General features: G+C 34.9%; 1 protein-coding gene across 1 annotated transcript; it reads left to right on the top strand.

Moving 5' to 3' along the window:
* The first annotated feature begins 11,289 nt into the window (after nt 1–11,289).
* MS3_00004773 (uncharacterized protein) lies at nt 11,290–26,132 on the top strand. Its single transcript, XM_012940055.3, has 5 exons — nt 11,290–12,166; nt 18,828–18,981; nt 20,028–20,115; nt 20,421–22,141; nt 23,762–26,132. The coding sequence occupies exons 1-5, from the start codon at nt 11,567–11,569 to the stop codon at nt 23,854–23,856; spliced, it is 2,658 nt and encodes an 885-aa protein (XP_012795509.3). The 5' UTR covers nt 11,290–11,566; the 3' UTR covers nt 23,857–26,132.
* The last annotated feature ends 329 nt before the right edge of the window (nt 26,133–26,461 follow it).

Raw genomic sequence — 26,461 nt, 5'->3', positions numbered from 1 at the left:
AAATCAGCTTGATAGGGACTAATGTAATTGGAAAGCTGTATAAGGTAATCTTGGTAATTAAATCGGACTGATGAATAATTCTATACGAAAACAAAATACCCTCCTAGATCTTCTTGATTTCAATTAATTCTATAACTGAGATCAATCAATAACAAATATCTATTAGTAATCAATAATTACACAGAATACATAGAATAAGAATGATTTATGAATGATGTCTTAAGTGATTTCCTGCTGTTTTCCTATGTAATATATTAGATTTATAGCCACATAATCTATTATTGACATGTTAACATTAAAATACCTAATCTGTTTGACATTTCTAATAACAGATTGGGTTTTGTTTCTTTTTTTACAAATTTAGTATATTGTGTATAATTGAATAGGTAAGCCTTAACTATCGTAATAAACCTGTTTGTACTTTTCATCCTTTGCTGATCTTCATTGTTAGAGAGGTGAGTTTATATGATAAAAATTTCTGTAATGGACAAATGGATCAAACTTATAAATTTAATCATTGAATCTAACCTGAACAACTCCAAATGAATAAGTTTTCAAAGACAAAACTATCGATCAACTGATTGAAAATGAGGATATATATAGCAAGAAATTACAAATTTGTTATGAATGAAATGAACGGATGAACCAAACAAAGAAACAAATGTTTACTTATTTCAAACGGTCAAAATTAGTAGTAGTAGTAGTAGTAGTAGTAGTAGTAGTAGTAGTAGTAGTAGTAGTAGTAGTAGTAGTAGTAGTAGTAGTAGTAGTAGTAGTAGTAGTAGTAGTAGTAGTAGTAGTAGTAGTAGTAGTAGTAGTAGTAGTAGTAGTAGTAGTAGTAGTAGTAGTAGTAGTAGTAGTAGTAGTAGTAGTAGTAGTAGTAGTAGTAGTAGTAGTAGTAGTAGTAGTAGTAGTAGTAGTAGTAGTAGTAGTAGTAGTAGTAGTAGTAGTAGTAGTAGTAGTAGTAGTAGTAGTAGTAGTAGTAGTAGTAGTAGTAGTAGTAGTAGTAGTAGTAGTAGTAGTAGTAGTAGTAGTAGTAGTAGTAGTAGTAGTAGTAGTAGTAGTAGTAGTAGTAGTAGTAGTAGTAGTAGTAGTAGTAGTAGTAGTAGTAGTAGTAGTAGTAGTAGTAGTAGTAGTAGTAGTAGTAGTAGTAGTAGTAGTAGTAGTAGTAGTAGTAGTAGTAGTAGTAGTAGTAGTAGTAGTAGTAGTAGTAGTAGTAGTAGTAGTAGTAGTAGTAGTAGTAGTAGTAGTAGTAGTAGTAGTAGTAGTAGTAGTAGTAGTAGTAGTAGTAGTAGTAGTAGTAGTAGTAGTAGTAGTAGTAGTAGTAGTAGTAGTAGTAGTAGTAGTAGTAGTAGTAGTAGTAGTAGTAGTAGTAGTAGTAGTAGTAGTAGTAGTAGTAGTAGTAGTAGTAGTAGTAGTAGTAGTAGTAGTAGTAGTAGTAGTAGTAGTAGTAGTAGTAGTAGTAGTAGTAGTAGTAGTAGTAGTAGTAGTAGTAGTAGTAGTAGTAGTAGTAGTAGTAGTAGTAGTAGTAGTAGTAGTAGTAGTAGTAGTAGTAGTAGTAGTAGTAGTAGTAGTAGTAGTAGTAGTAGTAGTAGTAGTAGTAGTAGTAGTAGTAGTAGTAGTAGTAGTAGTAGTAGTAGTAGTAGTAGTAGTAGTAGTAGTAGTAGTAGTAGTAGTAGTAGTAGTAGTAGTAGTAGTAGTAGTAGTAGTAGTAGTAGTAGTAGTAGTAGTAGTAGTAGTAGTAGTAGTAGTAGTAGTAGTAGTAGTAGTAGTAGTAGTAGTAGTAGTAGTAGTAGTAGTAGTAGTAGTAGTAGTAGTAGTAGTAGTAGTAGTAGTAGTAGTAGTAGTAGTAGTAGTAGTAGTAGTAGTAGTAGTAGTAGTAGTAGTAGTAGTAGTAGTAGTAGTAGTAGTAGTAGTAGTAGTAGTAGTAGTAGTAGTAGTAGTAGTAGTAGTAGTAGTAGTAGTAGTAGTAGTAGTAGTAGTAGTAGTAGTAGTAGTAGTAGTAGTAGTAGTAGTAGTAGTAGTAGTAGTAGTAGTAGTAGTAGTAGTAGTAGTAGTAGAGTAGTAGTAGTAGTAGTAGTAGTAGTAGTAGTAGTAGTAGTAGTAGTAGTAGTAGTAGTAGTAGTAGTAGTAGTAGTAGTAGTAGTAGTAGTAGTAGTAGTAGTAGTAGTAGTAGTAGTAGTAGTAGTAGTAGTAGTAGTAGTAGTAGTAGTAGTAATATATACAGATATACCTTTAAGGATGACCATTAATATTCGATGTCACTATATCTTTTAAAATTAATTTTCATGTTCTATTATTTCAAAGATTTTGAATGAATGAATGTTTGTTGTTATGGTTATTATGGACCGATAAATTTTATTCCATACTTGATGACCAGTATTTTCGATAAATTAATATTGTAACTACGGTTACTGGTAAACTTCGTGTTTTTGTTACAGCTATCTAAATGAATTGCTTCATTCATACTCTACAATTGAACAATTATCTTTTTTTACATCTATTTTACCCCAATTTCTTTTTCCTTTAACCTCAAAATGATTGAGCAACTGTGTTGTGACACTTGATATCTCCAAACATCACTGAATGGTTTTAATTAGACAACTGGTAATAACCAGGTTGTTGTAGAAAGCTGTTTCGTCCTAGTACGAGATTCTTTAGCAATCTGCACTTACTAACTCATTTATAGTGTAGCTAACTTTCTATTTTTCAGAAGATTACTCTATATGTTAAACCAACGCTAGATACAATTGTACGGTTACAGCAAATGATGAAAAGAAAGAAATTTTTCCTCTATATTATTTGTTCTTTAATGACCCAATTAGTTTATTTATTGATCTTATTTGGGTATTATTTTTCTCAGTTTAATTCCCCTATAGCTTTTGAAAAATTTAAAAGAAGACTGATAACCACTGTATAAATATAATGATGGAATATACTAGGTGAAATCCGATACAGGAGAAATCAAAGTGCAAAGTGAGTGAAGTCATCATTTCCAAACCACAAAGTGAGAATTCGAAGGACAAGTTAGTTGAGTGACCTAACAGTATGGTTTCGAAACATGCATTGACACAGAAGTAGCTAAATTGTAAATTAACGTTGATATTGTAAACCTGAATAACTTATCATCTAAATGAATTATTATTACCGGTCAGCTAGCCGATGTCAAACTATGGTTAGCTTCTTGAAATAACCGCTCACACCTCTCAGTGGTCGTTCATGTAATACACGAAGAGTCTCTGTATTTCATTTCCTACTTCATTTCCCCATAGGCGTCTTGAATACAAACTGTTTGTCAGTCAACTGATAATGAATAGATACTGATATCATTTGTGTAACATGTTAAAACCACCTGAAATCTGACGAAGCGGGATTTGTCGCTATCGATTTTATAATATCATAGATAGACAATCAAATTAGTCATCTCCTAAATGGTGAAGTGCTCTTTAAACACTGGATCATACAGAAATGAATATTTTTTATTCATTCAAACTCCAATACCATCCTTCCTTTAACTGTTTGACTATAAACAGACTATTATCTTCCCAGTAGATGCATAGTGATATTTGTTTGGGGAATCTTTCTAGAATCGGCCACATTATTTATACTATTGATAATTATTAATTAATATAGTTCCAAACTAGTTATTCTTATAAACCCCGCCCTTTGTCAAATATGTTACTTCAATGATCAATTGTTTAATTGTTTTTAATATCACAATGAGTTTCTATGGATATTATAGTAATTTCAATAGTTGAGATCATGAGTCAATTGAAACTAAACCATCATGGAAAATCTAGAAGTACTGGACAGCTGTTTCGTCTTATTGTGGAACTCCTCAGCAGTACGCATCCACGATCCCGCCCCCAGCGAGATTCGAACTCAGAACCTATCAGTCTCGCGCTCAAGCATTTAACCACTAAACCATTTTGTTTTTAATTTAGAAATCATGGATAATATACTTGACTGAAGTCTACTTAGTATAGTTCAAAAATTTCCATGAAACTATAATTTATGAACTACCTTAAAAAAGACTCTAAAATCACTTTGAGAAGATTCATCTACTAACTAGAACCAATATGAGGATATAGAATGATAATTTATAATTGATGGTTAAGATGATGAATTAGATTTGGAGGGAGGGGATGTTTCATCACGAATTGACATCAGCTTTCATGCCAAAATGCTATTTAGCCAAATGAATGAATGAATATCGCGCCAAAATCTAAAATCTATTATCTTAAATCTGATTGGTTCATTTATCATTTATCATTTTATTGATAAATTGTTACAAAATTTAATTGATATTTTTTTTCCTTTTTTTCCTTTATATTTTTCTTTTTTTTTCTTGCTTAATTATTTCTTTTAAGCGCCATTTTTTGAAATTTAAAATTGATCTAAGATCATTAGTTTTACTGAATAAATGAATTTTATTGATTTTTTTTCTTAGATCATTTATAATCACTATAGAAATAGATTTAACTCCGCCTGTTAGTCTCGCGCGCAAGCGCTTAACCATTAGACTACTGAACTTGCTAACATCCAACGGTTTTAATGTTTAACTTTAACTAATTCACGAAATTGCACCACCGTACACCATTGTCTTCAGTGAGTTGATATCTCACAACAGACCTAGTGTTGAACTCCACTGATCACAGCTTCTCACTAGAACTCCAGGAAATACCTGTTGGAGACCGTCAGTAATGAGCATATGATGATTATAATCAGAAAGGGGTTTTGTGAAAATTTTAGAAATTTCACTAGTTGAAATCATGAGTCAATTTATGATTGCTTACCAATAGGGAAATGGGTAACATTAGTTTCCTTGAATTAGTTTATAGGTCAAATGAAATAACAAGGGAACAGGGAATATGAGTAATAGAAATAATTATAATGATTAATAATCGAATCGAGTGTTTGATTAAGCACTTAGTAATGAATGAACTTCTTTTTAGACTAGTAGACTATATAAATGAAGTGGTGATTAGATATGTGAAGATTATGTAAACAATTCACTATAACTTTATGATTGGCAAACAGACATGATTAACATAAAGCCTGGTATAGATATGAGTGAGTCGAAGATGGGAACTTTGACTAACATATAGATATAACAAGATGAAATAGTAAAAGCTTTGGAAACAGTATAGTATCAATGATAACGAGTACTACTGAACATAGAGAATATAGTTCTAAAAGATAGAGTTGAAACGTGTGTATGAAGGAATACTAGGATCCAATATCGCTGGAAGAGTGAATGCTCATTTCGTATTGTACACGATTCCGAGACACTCTATTTAAAGCCGCCTGGAGCCCTTCTGGGGCTACTGCCAGTCCCAAGCCAGGATAAAGGAGTAGGGTTTGGCATGGGGTTAACAACCCCATCCTGTAGAAAACTAACTCACTAAAAAAACCCGCTAACCAGAAAAAATCATTAAAACCACATAAACTCTGCCCTAGGAGTTAGAACGTCTTCATTTAGAAGAACTATGACACCTCATGGTGAAAGTCGAGTTCCTTCAGAAGCTACGAGGCTGATGCTCCTTGTGATAACCAGAGCAACCATTAATTTATGTACATGGAATTCTTATACAATGTGGGAGACCGGGAGAGTCATCCAAATTGCTGCAGAAAATAGAAATAGATTTGGAATAATCAAGATGTAATACATTTTCTTTTTCTTTATTCATAATTGACTGTTTACTATATTTTATGAAAAAGATGACAATCAACTAATATGATTTGATTGAAAGATATTTGTAAAAAGATTGATTTGATGAAACTGTGATAAGATGGTGGTTGGACGTAGCCAATAGGAAACCTTATTCAACCTAGCTTTCGTGCTGTTTAGCACTTGTCATCAAGGTGTAGCTATAATCTTGAGCTAACTGATGCTCTCTAATCGATTCGATCTCGTATCACTCAGCTTCACAGTCAGAGACGTTAGTATTGCGCTATCCAGGCCGCGACTGACCTCCTATACTTTTGAGATGTATTCATGATTGATTGATCACTGGATGGTGATCACTGTCATGTGTGTCAGGTCCTTCTTTCATGAAGATCGAATCCTATTGATGAAACTGAAATGAACATGTTTTTGATAGAGTTTTGTTCTCTGGGTTGGATTTTTTGATCGTGGAGCTTTCACCATTCTTCTGGACGAAATCATCAGTACAAACTTCAGGTAGAAGTGAATATGTTTATCACTCTGAAGAACTAATCTTGGTTAAATATACAATATACCGATATTTTAGTTTATGGTATTACAGAATAAAAGAAGTTTGAAAACACTGTGAATGGTCTCTAATCAATAGGACAGTGATGAGACGTTTTCTAGGTTCTGTTTTGTGAGTCATCGTTTGAATAGATCCTAGATCTTATATGATGTGGATTTTTTCTCTTGATTTGGATTTTATGAAAAGTATATCTCTAATGAATTTGACGATTAAACTGAATGAATTGCCAAGAATAATGACAGAATGAGTACGATTGTTGGCATTAGTTTTGTAGGGCCAGTGAAGTGTCACTAAGCCCTAACCAAATCATCTGACATTTGGGTCATTGAATAGCGAACAGATCATCGATCCCTGTCAAGGTCAAGAACAACCAACGCGCATCAGTAAATCGTATGCCATGGACTGACCCATGCAGCGGTTGTCTTACTTTCGCTTGTATCTACTTTAACTAATATATTTCTGTAATGACGTCCTTTGTGTTGTACAGTCTTCAAAGTATCTACAGTACCTTGATACATTAATGGGGTAGTCCACATAAGGTGCTGACCATGCTGTGTGAATTCGACGTTATCTGGTTCGTCACACCATTCACGTCTATCTCAAATAGGCCTACAATCATTCGACATAGATCATCTACTTTGGTGATCTACAGTTTGATATATAGACCATTGACTGAAACTGAAGTTCACGTCAATAGCTGAGAAAAAGGAGATCTGTATATCATTAAAATCTCTTTTAAACAATCTGAGCTCGTTAATTTAATTTTTAAGATGAATCGTACTGATGCAGTTACTGAAAATTGAGATTAATGACTTTTTTATTATTACAGATTGATACATTATGTTATAAACACGTTTCTGTCATAGAAGATTCGACCCTAAAATTATAGAAAATCTTTTACACTTAAGTGTGTCTACGATTAATTCTGTCGAGACCTTTAATTGACTTATTTAACAGACAGTGTTATTCGGACAGTAATAATTTGCATGTCTCAGTATTACCATACTATATGAACATGTATGCTTGATCACAAGTGACCACTTACGAATATATCCCTCATTCTAGCTTAAATGTTAGTTGCCTAAATGATGAATTATTCAATTTCTTTATATATATGTGCTTGAAATCATTGATTCACTCGATTATCCATTAGATTGTTTGAACGACTTTAACTCACCTCTGTATTCGCTCACTCGGCATCAGCATTTTTCACTTGAATTCGTTTGGTATGCTTATGGTTTAGTGAACTATGCTATTCAATAATAAACTGTAGTCGGCACTTTTTGTTGTCTTCTAAATTTATAATCCGTTAGTATTTATTTAATAATGGTTATCAGAGCCGGTTTTAGGAATATTCATCTCTCTCTCTCTCTCGGAATGGCCACGCGTATACAAACAATGTCAGGGAAGTCCTACTCACTGACTTTTCGTGTTAGGGCTGTTGTTTGAGAAATTGAGAGAAGGAAAAACGAATGTCTGGCGCTTTAGCCGGGTTGATGGATATGTAAGAGTTAAAAAACCCTGATTCAAATCAATGATGCACACGGGCTCCACGATCCTAAAGGAACAAATGGCGTATCAACCAATGGTTAGTCACCGGCTACCATGGGACTGCATCTCCTGACGTTGCTCCACTGCCTTGTGGATCAGACCTTTAGGTCGAAGGCTCCAAGTATGACCTCCTTAGAAAACCACCTTCTTCGGTGTGGGCACTGGGGTGGTATCGCAGCCCACACACAAATCACTTGATTTGTGTGGCTCATATATATTCGGTGCCCCTTTGTATCAATATTTATGTGTTCACTGTTGAATCAATGTCATTCTTAGACTTTTCATCTATTATGCTTTTCACAAGTTCAACTTAAGAATATTTCAGAGATTAGTTACTTTGTTTGATTGTAAGTATTTTTACTAAATCAATGATGATGACATGTCCTTCTGAACTGATCGATATATGGGATGAAAATCAAAAGTACACAAAGGTATGATAACAAAATGAGATCTTGTCTTAATAAACTTTAGGATTGTACACATTACAATACAATAAAATGTATTTCAATGGGAAGTACCAATAAGTAACCAAGTGCATACATGACCTTTGTCTAACATAAAAATCAGTAATTTTGTCAATTCAAATAGCGTATTCAGTATTTTCAGTTTAGGGAACTTTTCTATCATGTATTTAATGTCAAAGATAATTTGTAAGTTTTTAATACAACAAATAGAACAAACATTCATTGTTATACTTGTTAGGACAGCAGAATGATGTAGATGACCGAACAGATAATTCGATTACGGTGTAGATCACCAACGTAGATGATCTATGTCAAATGATTGGAGGCCTATTCGAATTAGACGGGAATGATGTAACGAACCAAATAACTTTGAAATCACATCTCGCAGTCAGCATCTAATATGAATTACCCCTTCGATGTATCAAAGTACTATGGTTGCTTTGAAGATCGTATAACACAAAGGATGTTATTATGGAAGTATATTAGTAAGAATGAGTAAAGAGAAGAATTCGAGACCACCACCGCATAGCATACGACTAACTGACGAGCTTTGTTTGTCCTTGACTTACGTAGAAACCGATGATCTGTTCGCTATTCAGTGACTCAACTACCGGATGATTTGGTTAGGGATCAGTGACATTTCAGTGGCCCTACAACGGTAGCAGAAGTAATGTTGAAATTCATGTATAAAATCAATGATAAAGTACATTCGAATTGTATAACTGGTCAACCTAGATATACTTATGTAGAAATTTCACAATTCGATTGACTTATAACTTGGTCACTCCTAACATGATAGAAAGAAACAAGAAACTGATTGACTGGAATGTGACCAAGTTGATCCAAACACCCGTTTGAAGTTCAGTTGTAGATTCTATGAGCGCTAATTATTGTTGAACTTTAGAGATCAAGACAAATTATTCAATGTTTGATAATCAATGTTTATGAATATGATTATATATTGATTGTCATGATGATATAACTATGAATCAATGGTATTTTATTGACCCTATACTTTCAGTTGATTAACTTCTGACCAACGATAGTCACAGAGATCGCATAGTGATGTTTTGTTTCAATCCATGATGATGTGGAATCCAGAATAATAGAAAGTTTCTAAATGGCTACGATAGCGCTACTCAGCAACTAATCGAATTCACTGTATTTACTTAAACTACATATTAACATGTTCACATTCTACACAAATAGATCAACTAATGGAATCCACAGTAAAGATGGAAGAATACATTAGTGCATCCCACTAGATCAACGGAAACTATGGCAATTTTATTGATATCCATCTTAAGAATGTAATAAACAAATGTGATTTTGCTAATATTATTGCCTAGCGGAAATCTAGACTTCTAGAAGATCAAATGTTATGTGAATTACTTAGTCTGATTTCCAATTTTTGAGAATAATTATAACATGGAAGCAAATGAATGACTTTTTGAATTACATTCGGACCTTATAACGTGTGAAAATATCTACATAGATAGTCAGTCAGCTACAGTGTAGGACCAGGTACATATATACATCGGTCCAAGTTGCCATACCTCATTAGCACAACAAAATGAACACCACATTCATAGAAGTAGTTAATTCAGAGGTGGTAATATATAAAAGAAGGATTGTGTATAAGGACATAGTAGAGGGAGAAAGAATTAGTTCGTAGAAAGGAAGATATGATACGATTTTAATCTCTTAGTTTAAAGGAAGAGAGAGAGTGTATACACCTACACCATTGTGATCGATTCTGAGTCATGTCACCTAGAGTCTCCAACCATTGGTTACGATAGTTACGTGGACCCAAAACAAGTAGTCTGCATCTACCAACATGGCTCAGACTAGAAGTTAGTGACTTCATTGATTGATGCCACGTTTTGGTTTGGCCATCCCTAACTTTCTTCCAACCATCCGCAACACTACTCAGCACTGCGGGTCGTACATAGATAATAAACCAACAGTAACTATAATCTGTCTGGTAATATCATCGTATGATAATAAAGTCGAAAAAAAATCCAGTTTAGTGAGTAAATTACACGAACCCCAACTTCTAATTTCAACTAAAGATAACGTTTCGGCTAATAATGTTTATGTTATGAATTAAGTTGGGTATATAGGCCTTATCATCTAGTTGATGAACTAAAATTAAGAACCAATGTTATTTCAACAGCCGAGATCATGAGTCACTTAAGGCTAGACCACCATGGAAAATCTGGAAGCACTAGACGACCGTTTCGTCCTATTGTGGGACTCTTAAGCAATGCGCATCCACGAACCCGCACCCCGCGGGATTCGCACCCCGGACCTATCAGTCTCGCGCGCGTGCGCATAACCTCTAGACCACTGAACATGGCGTCATCCAACGGTATTAATCTTTAACTTCAACTAATCCATGAATTTAGCGACACATCTACCATTATCTTCAGTGAGTTACTATCTCACAACAGATCCAGTTGAACTCCACTGGTCACTGCTTCTTACTAGAACTCCAGGAAATACCTATTGAAGCCAGTCACTAGTGTGTATATGTTGATTAGTATCAGAAGGGTTTTTTGGGGATTTGTAGTAATTCCAATAGTTGAGATCATGAGTCAATTGAAACTAGATCATCATGAAAAACCTGGAAATACTGGACAGCCGTTTCGATCTATTGTGGAACTTCCACTGGTCTAATGCTCTATCAACCCTCTTAAGAGCTACAACAAATGTCATACGCTATATACACTATACCAATCAGACATAGAAACATAGATGATTATTATAGGGCTGACAATTTGAATGAGACATCATCATCATTTTGTAAAGGTAATTTGTTAAGATGAATCATAGTTACAATTTTGTTTGTGACAATTCATCACCACCACCACCACCACCCTTCCTATAATAATAGCTTTGTTATTAGAATTAATTTATGCACAGCCTTGTCGAAATAACCAATCAGAAGAGAGTATTGATTAATTTCAAGGTTGTTGATTGGACGATATGTCTGTTTACTATTCATATATACAATTCATTTTAATTATGAGGATAGACAGACTGATCACAACTATACAGAAGACCTGCGTTGGTTACACTTTTTGTAATTTAACACACAGAGAACTTAGTCAACTTAGGCTTTCTCAAAAGATCAATAAACAGTGGATCTTTTTTTTTCTTTTTTTTTTCAAGAGACAAACTATCAGCAATGCATCTGTGATATGGATTTTATGCCTGCTAGAATTCTAACTATTCACAATTACGCATTTATCTTGTCTATACTTGTTTCAATTTATTGATTTCAATGATCAATTTAATTGGGATTTTGTTTCTATGATTGAAAGTATGCGACATCGTGGTCCTACTGACGAACTTTCACCTAGTGTCTATTTAGATAAACATTGTTCTGATGCTACAATGTTATCAAATGATTCAACAAAATCTGATCAACAACAAGGAATATATTGTACACCTGTAACTTCAAAGTCAACTGGATTATCTCCTGTCTTAACACGTATACATCCATCGAATGTATCTAGTTGTTTTTCTCAATCGAATCGTGTTCAACGTCATGATTTTAAATCGAAATATTCCGGTCAATTAAATAATCTTAATTCATCTCAGGAGATAAATAAAACTGGAAGATACATTAATCATCGAAAAATTCGTAAAAAATCTAAACGAGAAACAAGATTTCAAATGAATGGAAATATGGATCCAAATTTTCATTCTCTTAAAGTGACTATTAGAAGGACATATAAATCTAATAAATTAGAAAATGGTATTTGTTCAATTGTAAATACACCAAATGATGAAAGTATGAATCATGATGTTTCACATCAATCACTCAATCATATTAGTGATAATAATTCAATAAAACAATGTGAGACTCAGTTATATGATGAAAAATTAGACCAGGATATGTATAAACCAGTAAGTTATGTTAAACATACAATTCTGTTACTGGCTTGGTAACCAAGTATATTTATTGATTGCTTATGTGAACGTTTGATCCTTGGATCTTATTAATGGAAATCATGGTGAGACTATAATTTATGGACAGACCAATAACGTATAAGTTAACGGGTTTTTGGTTTTGGCGCGAAATTCACTCATCCCTTTGGCGAAATAGAATCTTGACATTATAACTGATTTCAGTTCATGATGAAAACCCTATATCTGATTCCTAATACTAACCATCGACTGTAAATATTAATCCTAATTCTTCACGTTGGTTTATAATATTCATTTAGCCATAGTTAGTATGTAGGTGAACATTCTCAAAGTCTGTTTAGCGTCGCTCAAAGGTTTTCCATAAATTATAGTCTCACCGAAATTGTTATAAACAAATTACAATATTGTGGTCGCTTAGTGGTAATGTTTCCGATTACTGCTTATACTCTTACCGCCTCTACCACTACGGGATTTGAATCGACAACTGCATCTCTGTGCTAATGTGGTGTGGCAATTCGAACTGATGTACGTACGTACGAAGTTCTACGTTGTTACTGACTGACTGGTCGCGTAATCTCGTGTAGAAAATAGCCAAACAACTAGGACAGTTTTTAATTAAATCTCTCAAATAACAAAAATTACGGAATAACTGGATTGTTGTTTAAAAAATATCTAGGCATAAGTGATACGTCTGACGCATTTTCTTTACATTGGAAACAATAAGGTGGCCTTCATGTTATACAGGGTACCCACCACCTTACTGCTGTTACATAACAATATGAAGTTGCAATTTACATTTTATATAAATACATGTAATATTGTTTAATTTGTGGTGTTTGTTTTATACAACAAAGAAAGTTCAGTACGTACCACATGATTGAACTCCTAAAGCACTAAATTACTGTATACAACTAACAATTTAATGTCAGTCAGTCAGCTACAACGTAGGACCAGGCACATATATGCATCGGTCCAGGTTGCCATACCTCATCAGCACAGCTAGATGAACACCGGATTCATAGGAGTGGTTAAGTCAAAGGTGATAATATATAGGAGAAAGTTGCATATAAGGATACAGGAAGAAAGAATTAGTTAGTAGAAAGAAAGATATGAAGTGAAATAGATGTATGTAGAAATCAATAATTTGTGCATTACCGCATCTTTAAAATTCGGTCATAAACAAAGTAAGGGGTGTAAGTTCGCATCCACTGCATTATAAGTGTTGCAATCTAGAGAAAAAATGATTGATTACATGAAGAGAGATCAACATTAATTATGAAGATAATGTATACAGGTAACATTATTATTAAGTAAATTCATGAGTACACCTACACTATGGGGACTGGTTTTTAAGCCATGATATTTAATAGTTGTGAAATACAAATTTCCGTCTTGTGGATCCGTACTAAATCATACATTATTTGCACCTTACATCAATAACTTCACAAAATAATAGTCCTACTTTGTTTGGGTGACATGGCTCAAAATCGTTGGCAATCGTGCAGGTACATCCACTCTTTGTGTTCCTTCAAACTCTAATCTAACAAACTTGGTCTCGTGTGCTGTTACGGATACGAAGGCTGATGGAAGAAAGCTAAGGGTGGCCAGACAAAAACATGGCACTAATCTATGAAGTCACTGATAAGTGGACTGAGCCTTGTTGGTAGGTGTAGACTACGTGGTTGGGATCTGCGAGACGATAACAACCGATGGTTAGAGACCTAGAATGACACAGGTGCATCCAATCTGTGTTCTCTCACATTTTAGTCTTCTGAATTCTTCATGTCCCTTTTATATTTTCTCTTTCCAAATTTGTTTCACTGGATTATATTCCTTGAATGACATCTTCAAACCTGAGTCTTTCCGATTACTGGTTATACTTTTACTATCTCTACCAGTATGGGATTTGAATCGACAATTGTATCTGTGTTCTAATGTGGTATGGCAACTCGAACTGATGTATGTATGTTCGATGTTCCACGTTGTTACTGGATGGCGTCACCCCCTTTTCGTTTAGCAATATCCCAACCAGGATGAATGCTCAATAATGTTGCTCACTTTCAATTTTTTCGAATGTCATAGATATTATCTTAGACATAACTTTCACGTCTGATTTTTCAGGGATTGAAAAGAAATTTATCGATTTGAGGTTCTCAAATAACAGTCTTATTTAGTCAAGGGAAAACATTTGAGGCGTTACTCTTGTTCTCATTATAAGATATTTCAAAACTGGCGCACATCATTGCCTAGTTCCGTAACTTAGTCGAGCACACTGACCTCTTCGCATATCTTGTATGTTTCATTGGATGTCGTGATCGTTGTTTTTAGCTAGTCTATAGTTTGGACAAGAGATATTGCTTAATGAGTCAAGTATTTAAATGGTTACCGTTTAGTTTCAGGTCGTAATCATGGCTATATTCACTAACTGAGCATACAAAGTTTTCAATTGTCTCTGGTTATCGGTGAAATCAAAATACTTTTAATTCCTAAAAATAAGTTATTCAGGAAAAGTTTGACCACCCTGCTTTTACAATTTTGAACATCAAAGTGCTTATACAGTGCCGATTCTTAGGTTATATACCATATCCATGTAACGTTACGAGAAATTTACTGCATACCATGTCCCTAATAGTTTACATAGATTTGGGTACCAAGACTAAAACTGGGTTTATTTTACAATTTGATTTTCACAATATTATTGTAACAATTTAAGTTACTTTCTGTACGTATTTCGTTTTGGTCAGCCGAGTAGAATCGTTAACCATTACACTTCAAGTGTTGCTCATACTCAAGTACTCGGATAATTTTTTGATATGTGCGTAGTAAGGCTTATGTTATTCCTTTCCTAGTATGCTTCTGTGAGTGTCTAGTTTCTTGAATGTGTCAATAAAAGGTGCGAACACCACTGCTTCGGGCAACAGGTTCCTAGAACTGATGACTCGATGTAAAAACCTGTATGTCACGGGTATTTTGTTCGTCCCTTCTTTATTTATTTATTTAGACATAAACATAGGTACAAGAAGGCACCAAAAAGGATTGCACGGGTAGCTGCCCTCTTTACTTTTTCCAGGATATCCGAGTCACCTTTTAAACAAGGGTTTGTAGCCTGAAATCAGTTTTCAAGCTTAGTCCTCACTAAGGTTGTGTATGCTGTGGTGAACATAGCAGTATCTAACTTGGAGAATGTCCGTCTTAGAGCCCGTAAGGTTCTAAACCCCTTAACTGCTACCTCCCGGCAGTGGGCTGTGGTCTTAAGATCATGACTCACTGTTGCCCCAAGATCCGTGTAAAACCGGACCACGGGTACAGGCACTTCCCCTATATTGTACCTATTTACCTTAGTATCCCCAAAGTGTATGTAGACACATTTTACCGCGTTGATAGGCATCAGCCACTCTTTAGACCAGCTAATCACAATCACAATATGTAAGTCTGCCTGGAGTGTGCATGCATCTGCTTCTTCCATTATTTTTTGCCAGATATTTACATCATCAGCGTATGATTACATTGGGGACTCAACTATACATTTACACAGAGTATGAAAAGTAAAGGACCTTGAGCAGAACCTTGCGGCACTCCACTATGTACTGATCTCCAGGTGGAGCACTTCGAATTTACTCTTACTTTCTGTATGCGACTTACTAGGAAATCCTTAAGCCATTTTAGGAAAGGTCCGGTAATGCCAAGATTCTCTAGCTTCAGTAGCAGTCTATTTTTTGCCACCTTGTCAAATGCTTTGCTGAAGTCTGTTTAGACATCCACTGATTTTCCATTATTTACAGCCTTTATCCATTGCTCCCTTTCTATAAGGAGGTTTGTTGTACAACATAAATCTTTTCTGAAACTATGTTCTCTTTTTAACAAGTTGTTGTTTTCCATGAATGTCATTATGGTCTTTTTGACTATTCTTTCCAGTATTTTAACTATGACACTGGTGAGGCTGACATGTCCATAGTTTGATGGAAGTTGTCTTGGGCCTGTTTTATGTATTGGAGTGACGATTGCATCCTTCCAGTCCGTAGGTAACACACGTTGATCGAGTGACGTATTAAATATCACAGTTAGCGGGGCTACAGTATATTGTGCAATTTGTCTCAGGATTTTGGGGTGTAGTCCATTCGGTCCTGTTGACTTTTTCATGTCTGAAGTGCTAAAAGCCTTAAGTACATCGTCTTGATCAAAGCCCACGGTGGCCATACGATTTGTTGACTTTGTATTTGGGTCTAGTTCTTTGCCTAGGAGAGGCTCCTGAGTGAAAAATACCCCGAAATAGTTTGCCATAGCCTCTGCTTTTTCCTGACCATCCTCTATAATTTCAGATTCACTCCCTTAATTAGGTTGGGAATCCAATTCTGCATCCTTGTTCTGTAATTTATGTACGAGTTTCTAAATTTTTACTATCTGTTCAGGGACTAGTATATCACGAGGCTGCCCGAGTTGAAAATGTGTGACTACGGTTAGCTTCTTACATCGCCATTGGTAACCTGGACTTTATAATATTAACTTGTTATTTGTAACGAGCTCTATGTGTGTTTTGAGTTTGTGTATACGGAACCAGTAGAGATAGATTTATGCTTATTCTGTAATCTAGATTTTTATCAGCTTTCATCAAGAACAAGTACAGTTTATGTTATAATAATTTCCAAATGTAGGCTATTTAAATTTATTAAACCTCCGGTCGGCCATTAAATAAAGGACATTTTAGTCGGCAAAACTATAGACCATTGATAAGTAGCCATGTTGTGTGTCACTCATGATGTCTCTAGATCTCTGATAGTATCAAGTGTGCGTAGTCAGTGAATATTGATGTTATGTGAGTAAAGTGGAACTCCTAAGTGGTGTTTTCAAACTACCAAAAATAATCGGTCCTAGACTTGGTGACGTAGTTTGAAATTAATCCGAATAAAGCGAATGTATTCCCATTTTATCCGTCTTTAAATTTCAAACATCGCTCGTTTCTTATCCCTTTATCACTACATCTTTATTTAGTTAGTCATAATTTTACTCTTGATTTGCTGTGTTGGTACATTATGGCTATTTGAACGTATCTCTGTTACACTATAGTAACCAGTCATTTAGTTGCATTTAGTTGATAAGTACGCATCATTATTCAGTCTGTAGAGTGAATCAAGTGTTTATAGGAGTACCAGTTGTCTAGGGGTCTCCGAGTTATAGTCGTCGACATATGTGATCAAATGAACAGTATTTAAGGAAAATGTAGGGAGAAAATTTTGTATCCTGTTTATATGGCGAACTAATTTTCATAAGAAGTTTGTTTCAGGCATTCGTTTTATCCTATCGAAATAGACGAAAACAAACTAACATGGGTTACCAAACATAAGTTTTGATCATATTTGTAAAAGCTCGTGACTGATTATAGTGAAATAATTAGATTTATTACTTCTATCTGAGAACACTACTAAACTACTTTCATTACATTTCTTTTTCATTTCTTATTAATCTTCAGTATTATTCCTCTTAATTTCTGTTTACTTCTGTATACTGTCAAGACAAGTTAACCTGAAGAGAAGCAGCATTGGTGTTTGATACCTGTATCAAGTGGGCATGAATGGTACCCGTGCAGTATCACAGCCCTCACACGAAGCAATGATTACTACTGGCTCCATTATTATTGTGTTTCATATGTATTTAGTGCTCCTTTTTACTATGTTTGTGTGTTCAAATAAATAAATAAAACCAAATATGAGGATTAGTGATACTACCCGATTGCCCAAACAGAAATGAAGGGGGTTTCAAACCAGCAAATTAGTGGCTGAAAGTCGATTGTTTTAACCATTGGGTCGCCGCTTCGCTTGAGTCTTTTAGACAGAAACTTATCATTTAGTGTCATAAAGGTAACCAGAGTAAATACTATAGTCTCAAATGATATGGTTGAAAATCAATCTCATTAGCCTATGTTTAGTCTTCTTGCATCATCATCTAGCTCTTAAAATACCCATTTCTTGATTTCATTTATTCTCTCCGGTTTTTCAGCGTTCCTCTACTGTCAGTACTATTTTCACTACCCTACTTTTCTTTCTGGTTTCTTCATTGTGTTTAGTGTGGCCTGTGATGAGAAACTGTGTTTTCTGGTCTCAATAGATTTCTATCTGTCTATCAATTCATACTTGAATTTTGTTCCGTCGGTATGGTTTGATGTCTGTTGTTGGTCATTAACAAAGATATAGAACAAAAATATAACTTATTCTGATAAATATGGGTTTATTTGCTGAGTTAAATGTAGAGTCTATTGTGTTGTTAATCGACTATTCAGACTGAAGTAAGTAAGGTGTGTTTGGTCCTTTCATTTGTTCCACCTAATCAAGTGTCATAATCAGTTAACAATCTAACAGTTGTTACTGTATTTATTCAGACTTCGGTTCTTGTTCGGTGTTAGAGAGATTCATTATTATAGCTATCGAGTTGTTGACCCGATTCCAGTTATGGCATCATACATTTTTCTTCATAGAATTGATATTTTGCATGATATGAACTTTTTACAGTTACAGAATTGGAATTATCATGTTGTTCATATATGACGCTCCCTAAAATGTCATTTTCATTAGATACTTAATCTCCCACTTCATATTTGATCTATCAACGATGATACATCTGTTTATTGTACTATTTCATATTTTAGGAGCTTTTATCAGTATTCGAAAAGCCTTGTCATTTTGTTGATTCCTCAACTTCTACAGTTGATAGTGCTACCTTAACTGAACCAGACCTCCTTGGACCTTGTGAACCAGGCACAAAAGTTGTTGTAGAAGGTGTGGTATGGTTAGAAGCTACAGGTGGGTGTTCAGTGTTAGTTTTTGTGTTTCCAGTCTTGATACTTAGACGCGAATTAGTATTGCAAAATTCATTTATTCGTTGTGTTTTATTGTCCTGTTAAGAACATGGATAAACAATAAATAATGAATAAAGATTATGAAATTCTATCAACTTTAAACTTCACTGAGGAAGTAGTTAAAAGACAAGAACAGTTTTAGTCTCTTTAGTTCCCTGATAAAAATTTGTCATTGTGTCGGATTATTTAGCTTTTGGCATCGTTTCGTTATCTTAGATGAAATATCTGATTGTTACGTGAACATAACAGTTAGCGAAGATTCACGGATACATAGAGTTAATGAAACCTACGAAACTGATTGATCTCAACCACGATCAACAAAACGTATTGATTTGATATTTGTGCAGTTTTTTTAGTAGCTCACTTCTATTTCACACTGCTCAAGATGACAATGAAAGTCCCATTATTAAACTATGAAAATCATAGAACCGCATTCATCTAATCTGTAAATTGTGTTCATTATACAATAAACTTGATTTCAACATAGTTTACTATTTATTAAATTGAGTTAGTTATTCTAATTTTCGTAGTGTTTCACTTAACTGAATTATGACATGATGAAATTATATAAATGTAATATAGTACACCAGTTTCATATCAGGACCCAGTAGCTAAGTAGATAACGCGATGGCGTTTGAAGCGAATGGTACTGAGTTCGAGTCCCTAAATGAACATCAACTCTGGGACGCAGGTGCATCCAGCTGACGAGTCCCAAACAGGACGAAACGCGCTTCTTGGGTTCCACTGCTAGTCACTATCCATCTTTGCTTACAAGTTTCATATGGTTTAGTATCTGTGAGTTGCATCTATTTACAACAATCTATTCCATATAACAATCAGAATTATCACCTATCAAATTATTACGTAATGTTTGGTCAATTGAATAACAGATATAATTAATAAATGAGGGGAGCTGTATTATGTAATTTGTAATGTTTTATTTCATGTTTATTTATTTTGGAAGTGAAATATTCTACCTTCTATTAATAGGGATGCTTGTTCTTAGTCTTCACTGGCGTGGACGAAACTATATGGGCACTTTGTTAGATTCATCAAAACAAACATTTGCACCTACTTGGTAAGTTTTAAATTATTTATCAGTTTAATTCCTGTCTTCAAATTTATGGTATAGGCACAACTTTTCTCTATTGTTATTAATTAATACTACTGAAGCTTCCTACTGTAGCTACTAGCTTGTTGTCATGATTGAACTTGTCTATTGTGGTGACTTATCCGAGAAATGTTGGACCGAACATTCGTTTCCTTACGCCAGTAGCACTGAAAATTACATTGATCAAGTTGATAATTATTTATCGTGTAATAATGTGTCGACTTTGATAGCTGAATTAATGTTCATAAATGTTATTTTGTCTTTCTTCGCAGCATGGATAAAGGTGTCGCTAGTGCACTGAATCTCTTACGTGGTCGAAAATCTTGGTGTGATCCACACAGAGGTTATCAAGCTCGTGGCCTTCATCATTTTCACCATCTGCGTCATCATCGTCGTGGCGGCGGCAGTACCACTGGCATATCAATGACTACTCGATCAGCTTCGGCAGCAGCAGCCGCTGCATCACAAGACTCAAGAGAGGGGAGTGTAGATTCGAAAGACCAGTCTGTTGTTAATGATCCTTATTCAACTGAGTGTATTGACCAACCGTATGTACCTGTAGAGACAAGTTATAGCAAGAAGTCTGGTAATGTTGCATCACATGATATTCCCCAACGTGGAGCTAAAGGACGTAGACGTCGTGGCACTGGTCGAAGACCAGTTCGTCCTATTGGTGTAGTCTCTCCATCTCTTGAATGTTCTATGAACACATCTTTGCCCGAAACTAAACAAACCCTCAACGATTATGCAGATAACCAAGTAAACGTTTTGTCAGATGTTTCATCTTCAAAATCCGATTGTAAATTACCACTCAGTTGTCCATTCAATGGCTGTGAAAAGCGTTTTGCCGATATTCTTAGTATGCGTTTTCATTTCACAATGGGACATCATAATATTCAAACCGTAGAAATGAAAAATAGGAGAGAATCTCTTGCTGAGCCTGTTATTGATCAGGTTAGATGGATAAAAAGTGAAGATTTTGATAATAATCTTGAAATATCTGTTTGTGATATCTCTGCTAATTCATCTCCTCCACCGAAACTAGCAAGAGCACATTGTACCAAAGATAGAAGTAGTGACAGTAACGAAACAAGTTTAGTTTTAACAAATGGTGATGATATTGATGATAATATTGATCCACCGAAACTACATCGTGTTGTATCAATATCTGATTCTTTTTCTAATGCAAATCCACTTATTGATCCAGGTGACTCAAACTCATCGAAGTTTGATAATAATCACCATACAACAGATGTTCTTGACGAACCTCCTACTGCTAGTCCTGCATATTCTGATATCTCTGATGACGGTACTGTATCATCTACAACTAATAATTTCCCAGTTTTAAACTTGGGAATGGCAGCAATTGATGTTCAGAATTCCAGAGAAGGAATATTGAATTCTTCATCAATTTTATCAAATCTTTCTAATCAACCACCCTTACCTCAAGGATACATTGATGTTTCCAGACGCCTAAATCTATCTCCACTTATATTGTCTTCATGTTCTACTGTTACTGGATCTAGTGAACCGACTAAATTATATTTTCCTGCTAATTTGTTTTCTCCAACTCTAAAAGGTGTAAGCAATATCTTCTATCAAACTGCATCTCCAACTATTAAATTCATGGACAAACAGAGTGCAGAAAGTGGATTAAAACCGATTAGAAATAATAATTCCCCTACAACTTATCCTTTTCAGAAAGAATCGCCTTCCAGATCCCTGATAACCAACAATAACAATCATAATACTAGTTGTAGCAGTAATCCATCAGTATTACATGATTTATCAAGTTCTCAGTCGTCCCCTTCTAATAGTGCTCCGCTAATTCCACCATCAAATCATGATAATTCCCGACAGCTGACTTTTCTCTCCGTTTCTCCCGGATTAGTTATGACTGAGCAAAATTCACGTCCATCGTCCACAGGATCATTTGTATCAAATCCTCTTACTTTTTGTGTTTCACGAAATTCTCCAGTTCCACCACGACCCGGTAAGTTAAACTCATTTGGTCAGGTTACTCATTTTAATTAATTTAAACATTGTAGGACTACAATTTCAACTGACTAACTAATCAATCAAAAATGTTCAGTTATTTATGGGATTTATTCCTACTGGTTTTGCGATGTTGAAAGCTTTTATTTGGATGTAGTTGTTTGATCCTTAAACATACTTATTATCCGATCATAGACAACATAGGGTCTGACATGAATGTAATCTGATCCAAACCAGGTCATCTCACAATAGCAGAGTGAGAAATAAACTCAAATATAAAGAGAGTAACAACTGTACTTTCATTGGAGAGCTAAACATAGAAACACATAAAGGGCTCAAAATAACATCAAAATTCATGGTAAAATATATTGATACTAATTAGATTCATGGTACTTGATATGGAATCATCAATTGTAATTGTCGTATAAGAGACCAACCTACTTCTGTACTGACACATATTGTTTATTAGAGTAGGCGTCGGTTGACTACTCCTAATTTGTGTCCTAATCATCTCGATCAATGAAAGTTTAAAGCTGTGTCAATTTATTTACCACACAACACTATGCCCAACTCCATCAATACTCTTAATGGTTTGACAAAAAGTAGGGGATCATTCGTATGGTTGGTTTCACTAGTTGCCGACTTTCCAAGGTCATGTTTCATGGCCATTAAGTAAGACAGGATTGTTTACTATTTCTATGGAGAAGATGATAATGCATGATAACTACATTTTGCCATCATAACTTGGTACAGCTGGTAATACTGCATCACCCTCCAACCTTTAATCTGATCGTTTTTGTTTTAGTTCTTTGTATCTAACCTGTTCGATGTGGTATCATAAGATCACTTGAAACAAGTATTCCCACCAATATTGCCCGATCACGTTGTCTTAATGAAAGGTCCAGTTCAACCATCCCATCAAAGGTACGGTTGGGATCATTGTTTATTTTTATCAGGCGAGGTGGTGTTTTAGTATCTGCAAAAAATTGGGTTATAGGTTTTTGATTCGTATGAAGTGTTTTTCGGTTTGTTCACTTTCCCCCTTATGACCTGGTTGGTACGGCCGAGAGTGGGTAGAGTTCCATTCTTTCTCTCAAAGTGCTCTCATATGGCCACACCTATATAGCCACTGCCAGTGAATTCCTGCTCACTGCCTTCACGCGTTGGGGTATTGTTAAGAGGACGGAAAACAAACGTCTGGCATTTAATCCGGGTCGGAGTGTATTGAGGATCCACCTAGAGAAGTTGGAAAACCCTGATTCCAAACCAATGGTGCACATGGGCTACATGATCCTAACGGAATAAATGGCGTATGAAGCAGTCGTTGGTCACCGGCTACCATGGGACTGCATCTCCTGACGTTGCTCCACTGCCTTGTGAATCAAACCTTAAGGTCAAAGGTTCGAGGAATGACCCCCCAAGAAAAAAATCTGCTTCGGTTTGGTCACTTGGACAGTATTCTAGCTCATATATAAATTAAATGATGAGTGTAGTGCATATATATTTTGGTGCCCTTTCGTACTAATGTTTATGTGTTTCAATAAATAAATAACATTGTATCCATTTATGGTCATTATCATCAATCTGAATTTAATTCTATTCTTTTCACACAATATAGGTTTATCCGATCAAGGATTACTATCATCGCATAATAATCACCATCCATTTTATCAGCATCATCAACCTTCTGCACTGTCTAAATCTTATGAATAAACAATTAGACACATATATATGTCTATTATTCAATACATAAATGTATATTTCAACATTGTACAAATGAATGAGCCATATACACAACTTACTACTGGCGTTTACAGTACTTGTGTACGAGGCGATAGCTTGATCTTATCCGATGGAGAATCATTAGAGTTGTTATTTCTCTATGTGTATCTAATTTATATTTTATTATTCACCCTATTTCTCATCACATATTTTTTACTATCCTGACAAGAAACAACCAAATCCCATCATTAATCAATTGATGATAGCAATATTCTCGTTCTTCCATTGTCCATATTTCTCTTTAATCTTCATCCGTACTTTGTTTTTCTCTGTCTCTCTATGCATTGAGAAGAAAGAATGATATTCAATCTCAAGAAATCATGTGGTTGTTATTGTTATCATCTCATTGTCATGTTCCTTCTCTCTTTCCTTTCTCTTCTGGAATCTTTGTTTTTCCATTGTAATTTTGTTCTGTTTCTCTTCTCTGTATTCCTGTTCCAATTGACTACTACTTATCAATGCTCGCTCACCAAGGGTCTTTCACACAAAATCCAAATTACCATTATCCTTATTTGCTACTATTTAGTCAATTTTGTAATTTCTCCTTACATATATACAAGATAAAAAACTATGCATTATTATTACTATTACTATTATTATGATTATGATATTTGACCTCCGCCTTGCTGACAATATATCTCCAGTTGAATAACTGTGAAACTCAAGAATAAATGGATACTATCTTGTGTTTTTGTTGTCTTCATCAAAAGTCAAACAACACTCTTGATAGTAACACTCCTTAAAGTTTCCAGTTTAGGATATGGTTTATATGATTATTCATTGTAGAAGTACCTTGTTATTTTTAGTATTGTTGTAAAAGTGCTTTCTCGTTTTTATGGATGAATGAATGACTTTTTTTTAAAAATTGTATTCCAATCTTATCTTTCCCCTTTGTCCAGGGTTATTTGGATACTGAAACAATATTGAACCCCAAAGTGATGGTCACTGTGTTCTCATTTTTTGTACTATGTTCCATTTTTTCTTTCGCTTAATTTTCTCATATTATACCACAAGAATCATTCAACAACAATCTTCTTTTACATGGCTCCGAGTTTTCTTTTATTTAAAGTTTTCTTATTGACACCACCATCCTGTGTGTACCCATGTTTATATGTGGGAAGGAAAAAAGAGAGTTTCACTTAAACCACATACACGGTACATGTTACTATCATCAAATTATCAAGATAGACCATTTAAATATTTACATTAGTAGTAGTGATTAATTATGTCTACCTATTTTGATTATTATTATTATTATTGTTATTACTGGAATTGTTGTACTTTTGGTTTTTATGTCATGTGTGTATGTGAAGCACACTAGTTCGGTTTGTACAGGAAGAAATAAAAACGTCCGTTACTGTTTGTGACGATGGTCTCCATTGGTTTGTGTAGTAATACTAATACAAAACATTGTCGTGTTGAAATTCATACGATAAACCCTATCGGGTGTGAGGCACTTATTCGCCGAAGACAGTGGAAGATTGGCAATACCGTGGATTAATTGAAGTTAGTCATTAACAGCGTTGCATCCCAGATTAAGTGTCCGCGCGCGAGACCGGAGGTGCTGGGTTCGATTGGTGGGGCTCGCGGATAGGCACGTCTGAGCAGTCTTGTACCATTAGGAAGCCCGCCCAGTGTTTCCAGATTTTTATTGATGTTCGAAAACATTATCTCGATGACATTGGATAGTACGGATGCGCTAGACAAATACCTTGTTAGCCAATTTGAAATTCTTTCAATATTCAACTATTTTTATAATATCTGGTTTCTCAGTCGTTAGGCGGTAGTAAGTTTAAATCCCACTACACCACCTACTTCAATTTAGATGAATAGGTAGTAGTATTAGGTCTCACTCAAACATTATAACGCAAAGCATAGTACATTGAAATGTGTATCTGACCTTAGGCAACATGACACATGTGCATTTTAACAAGTTACCCTACCATAGCGAAATGGAATTATCAAGAAAAATATCAAAATGGTAAGAGTCCTGATGGTAGTAGAAAGCATTAGATATAAACAGAACGATTCAAGATGAAGTGTAAGGTAATTTAAGGCTAGACAAAGGGTGAATATATCTGCACCCTTTCGACGGTGTGTGGGCCCTGTTACCTAAAGTCTTCAAACAATGGTCACGATAAATCCACGGACCCACCCAGGTACTCTGAACCTTCCAAAATCCCTCAATCAGACAGTCAATTATTCCATGCATTGATACTACGTTTTAGTTTAATTCCCCCTATTTCTCTTCCAACCTACTCTTACACGAGTTATGATCGCTTGTTGAAGTAACAGTTGTTCGTAGGTATCTAATGCATGTCCAGGCTAAGTTATTCGATAGCGTTCAAGATCCGTACTTGGTAAATGAGCTGCATTCACAGCAACCTTAACTATCACTTCTAAGTGTACTCATCAGATGATGAATTCAACTCATGAAGAATTATTTTTATAGATTTGAGTTCAGTAAATTAAATTCTGGCAAATAAAGAAGACATTTGGTTTTCTTAAAAAATTAGATAATTGGAAACTCCCGGTT

This window comes from Schistosoma haematobium, chromosome 3, assembly GCF_000699445.3.
Source record: "Schistosoma haematobium chromosome 3, whole genome shotgun sequence".
Classification (NCBI taxonomy): domain Eukaryota; kingdom Metazoa; phylum Platyhelminthes; class Trematoda; order Strigeidida; family Schistosomatidae; genus Schistosoma; species Schistosoma haematobium.
Note: the sequence above shows the minus strand (reverse complement) of the source record. Positions and strands in the feature narration are given on the sequence as shown.

Coding starts and splice junctions, on each gene's coding strand:
- MS3_00004773 (XM_012940055.3), top strand. CDS start 11,567: ATGATTGAAAGTATGCGACATCGTGGTCCTACTGACGAACTTTCACCT. Junction 18,982..20,027: donor GGTATGGTTAGAAGCTACAG/GTGGGTGTTCAG, acceptor TTCTATTAATAG/GGATGCTTGTTCTTAGTCTT. Junction 22,142..23,761: donor TCCAGTTCCACCACGACCCG/GTAAGTTAAACT, acceptor CACACAATATAG/GTTTATCCGATCAAGGATTA.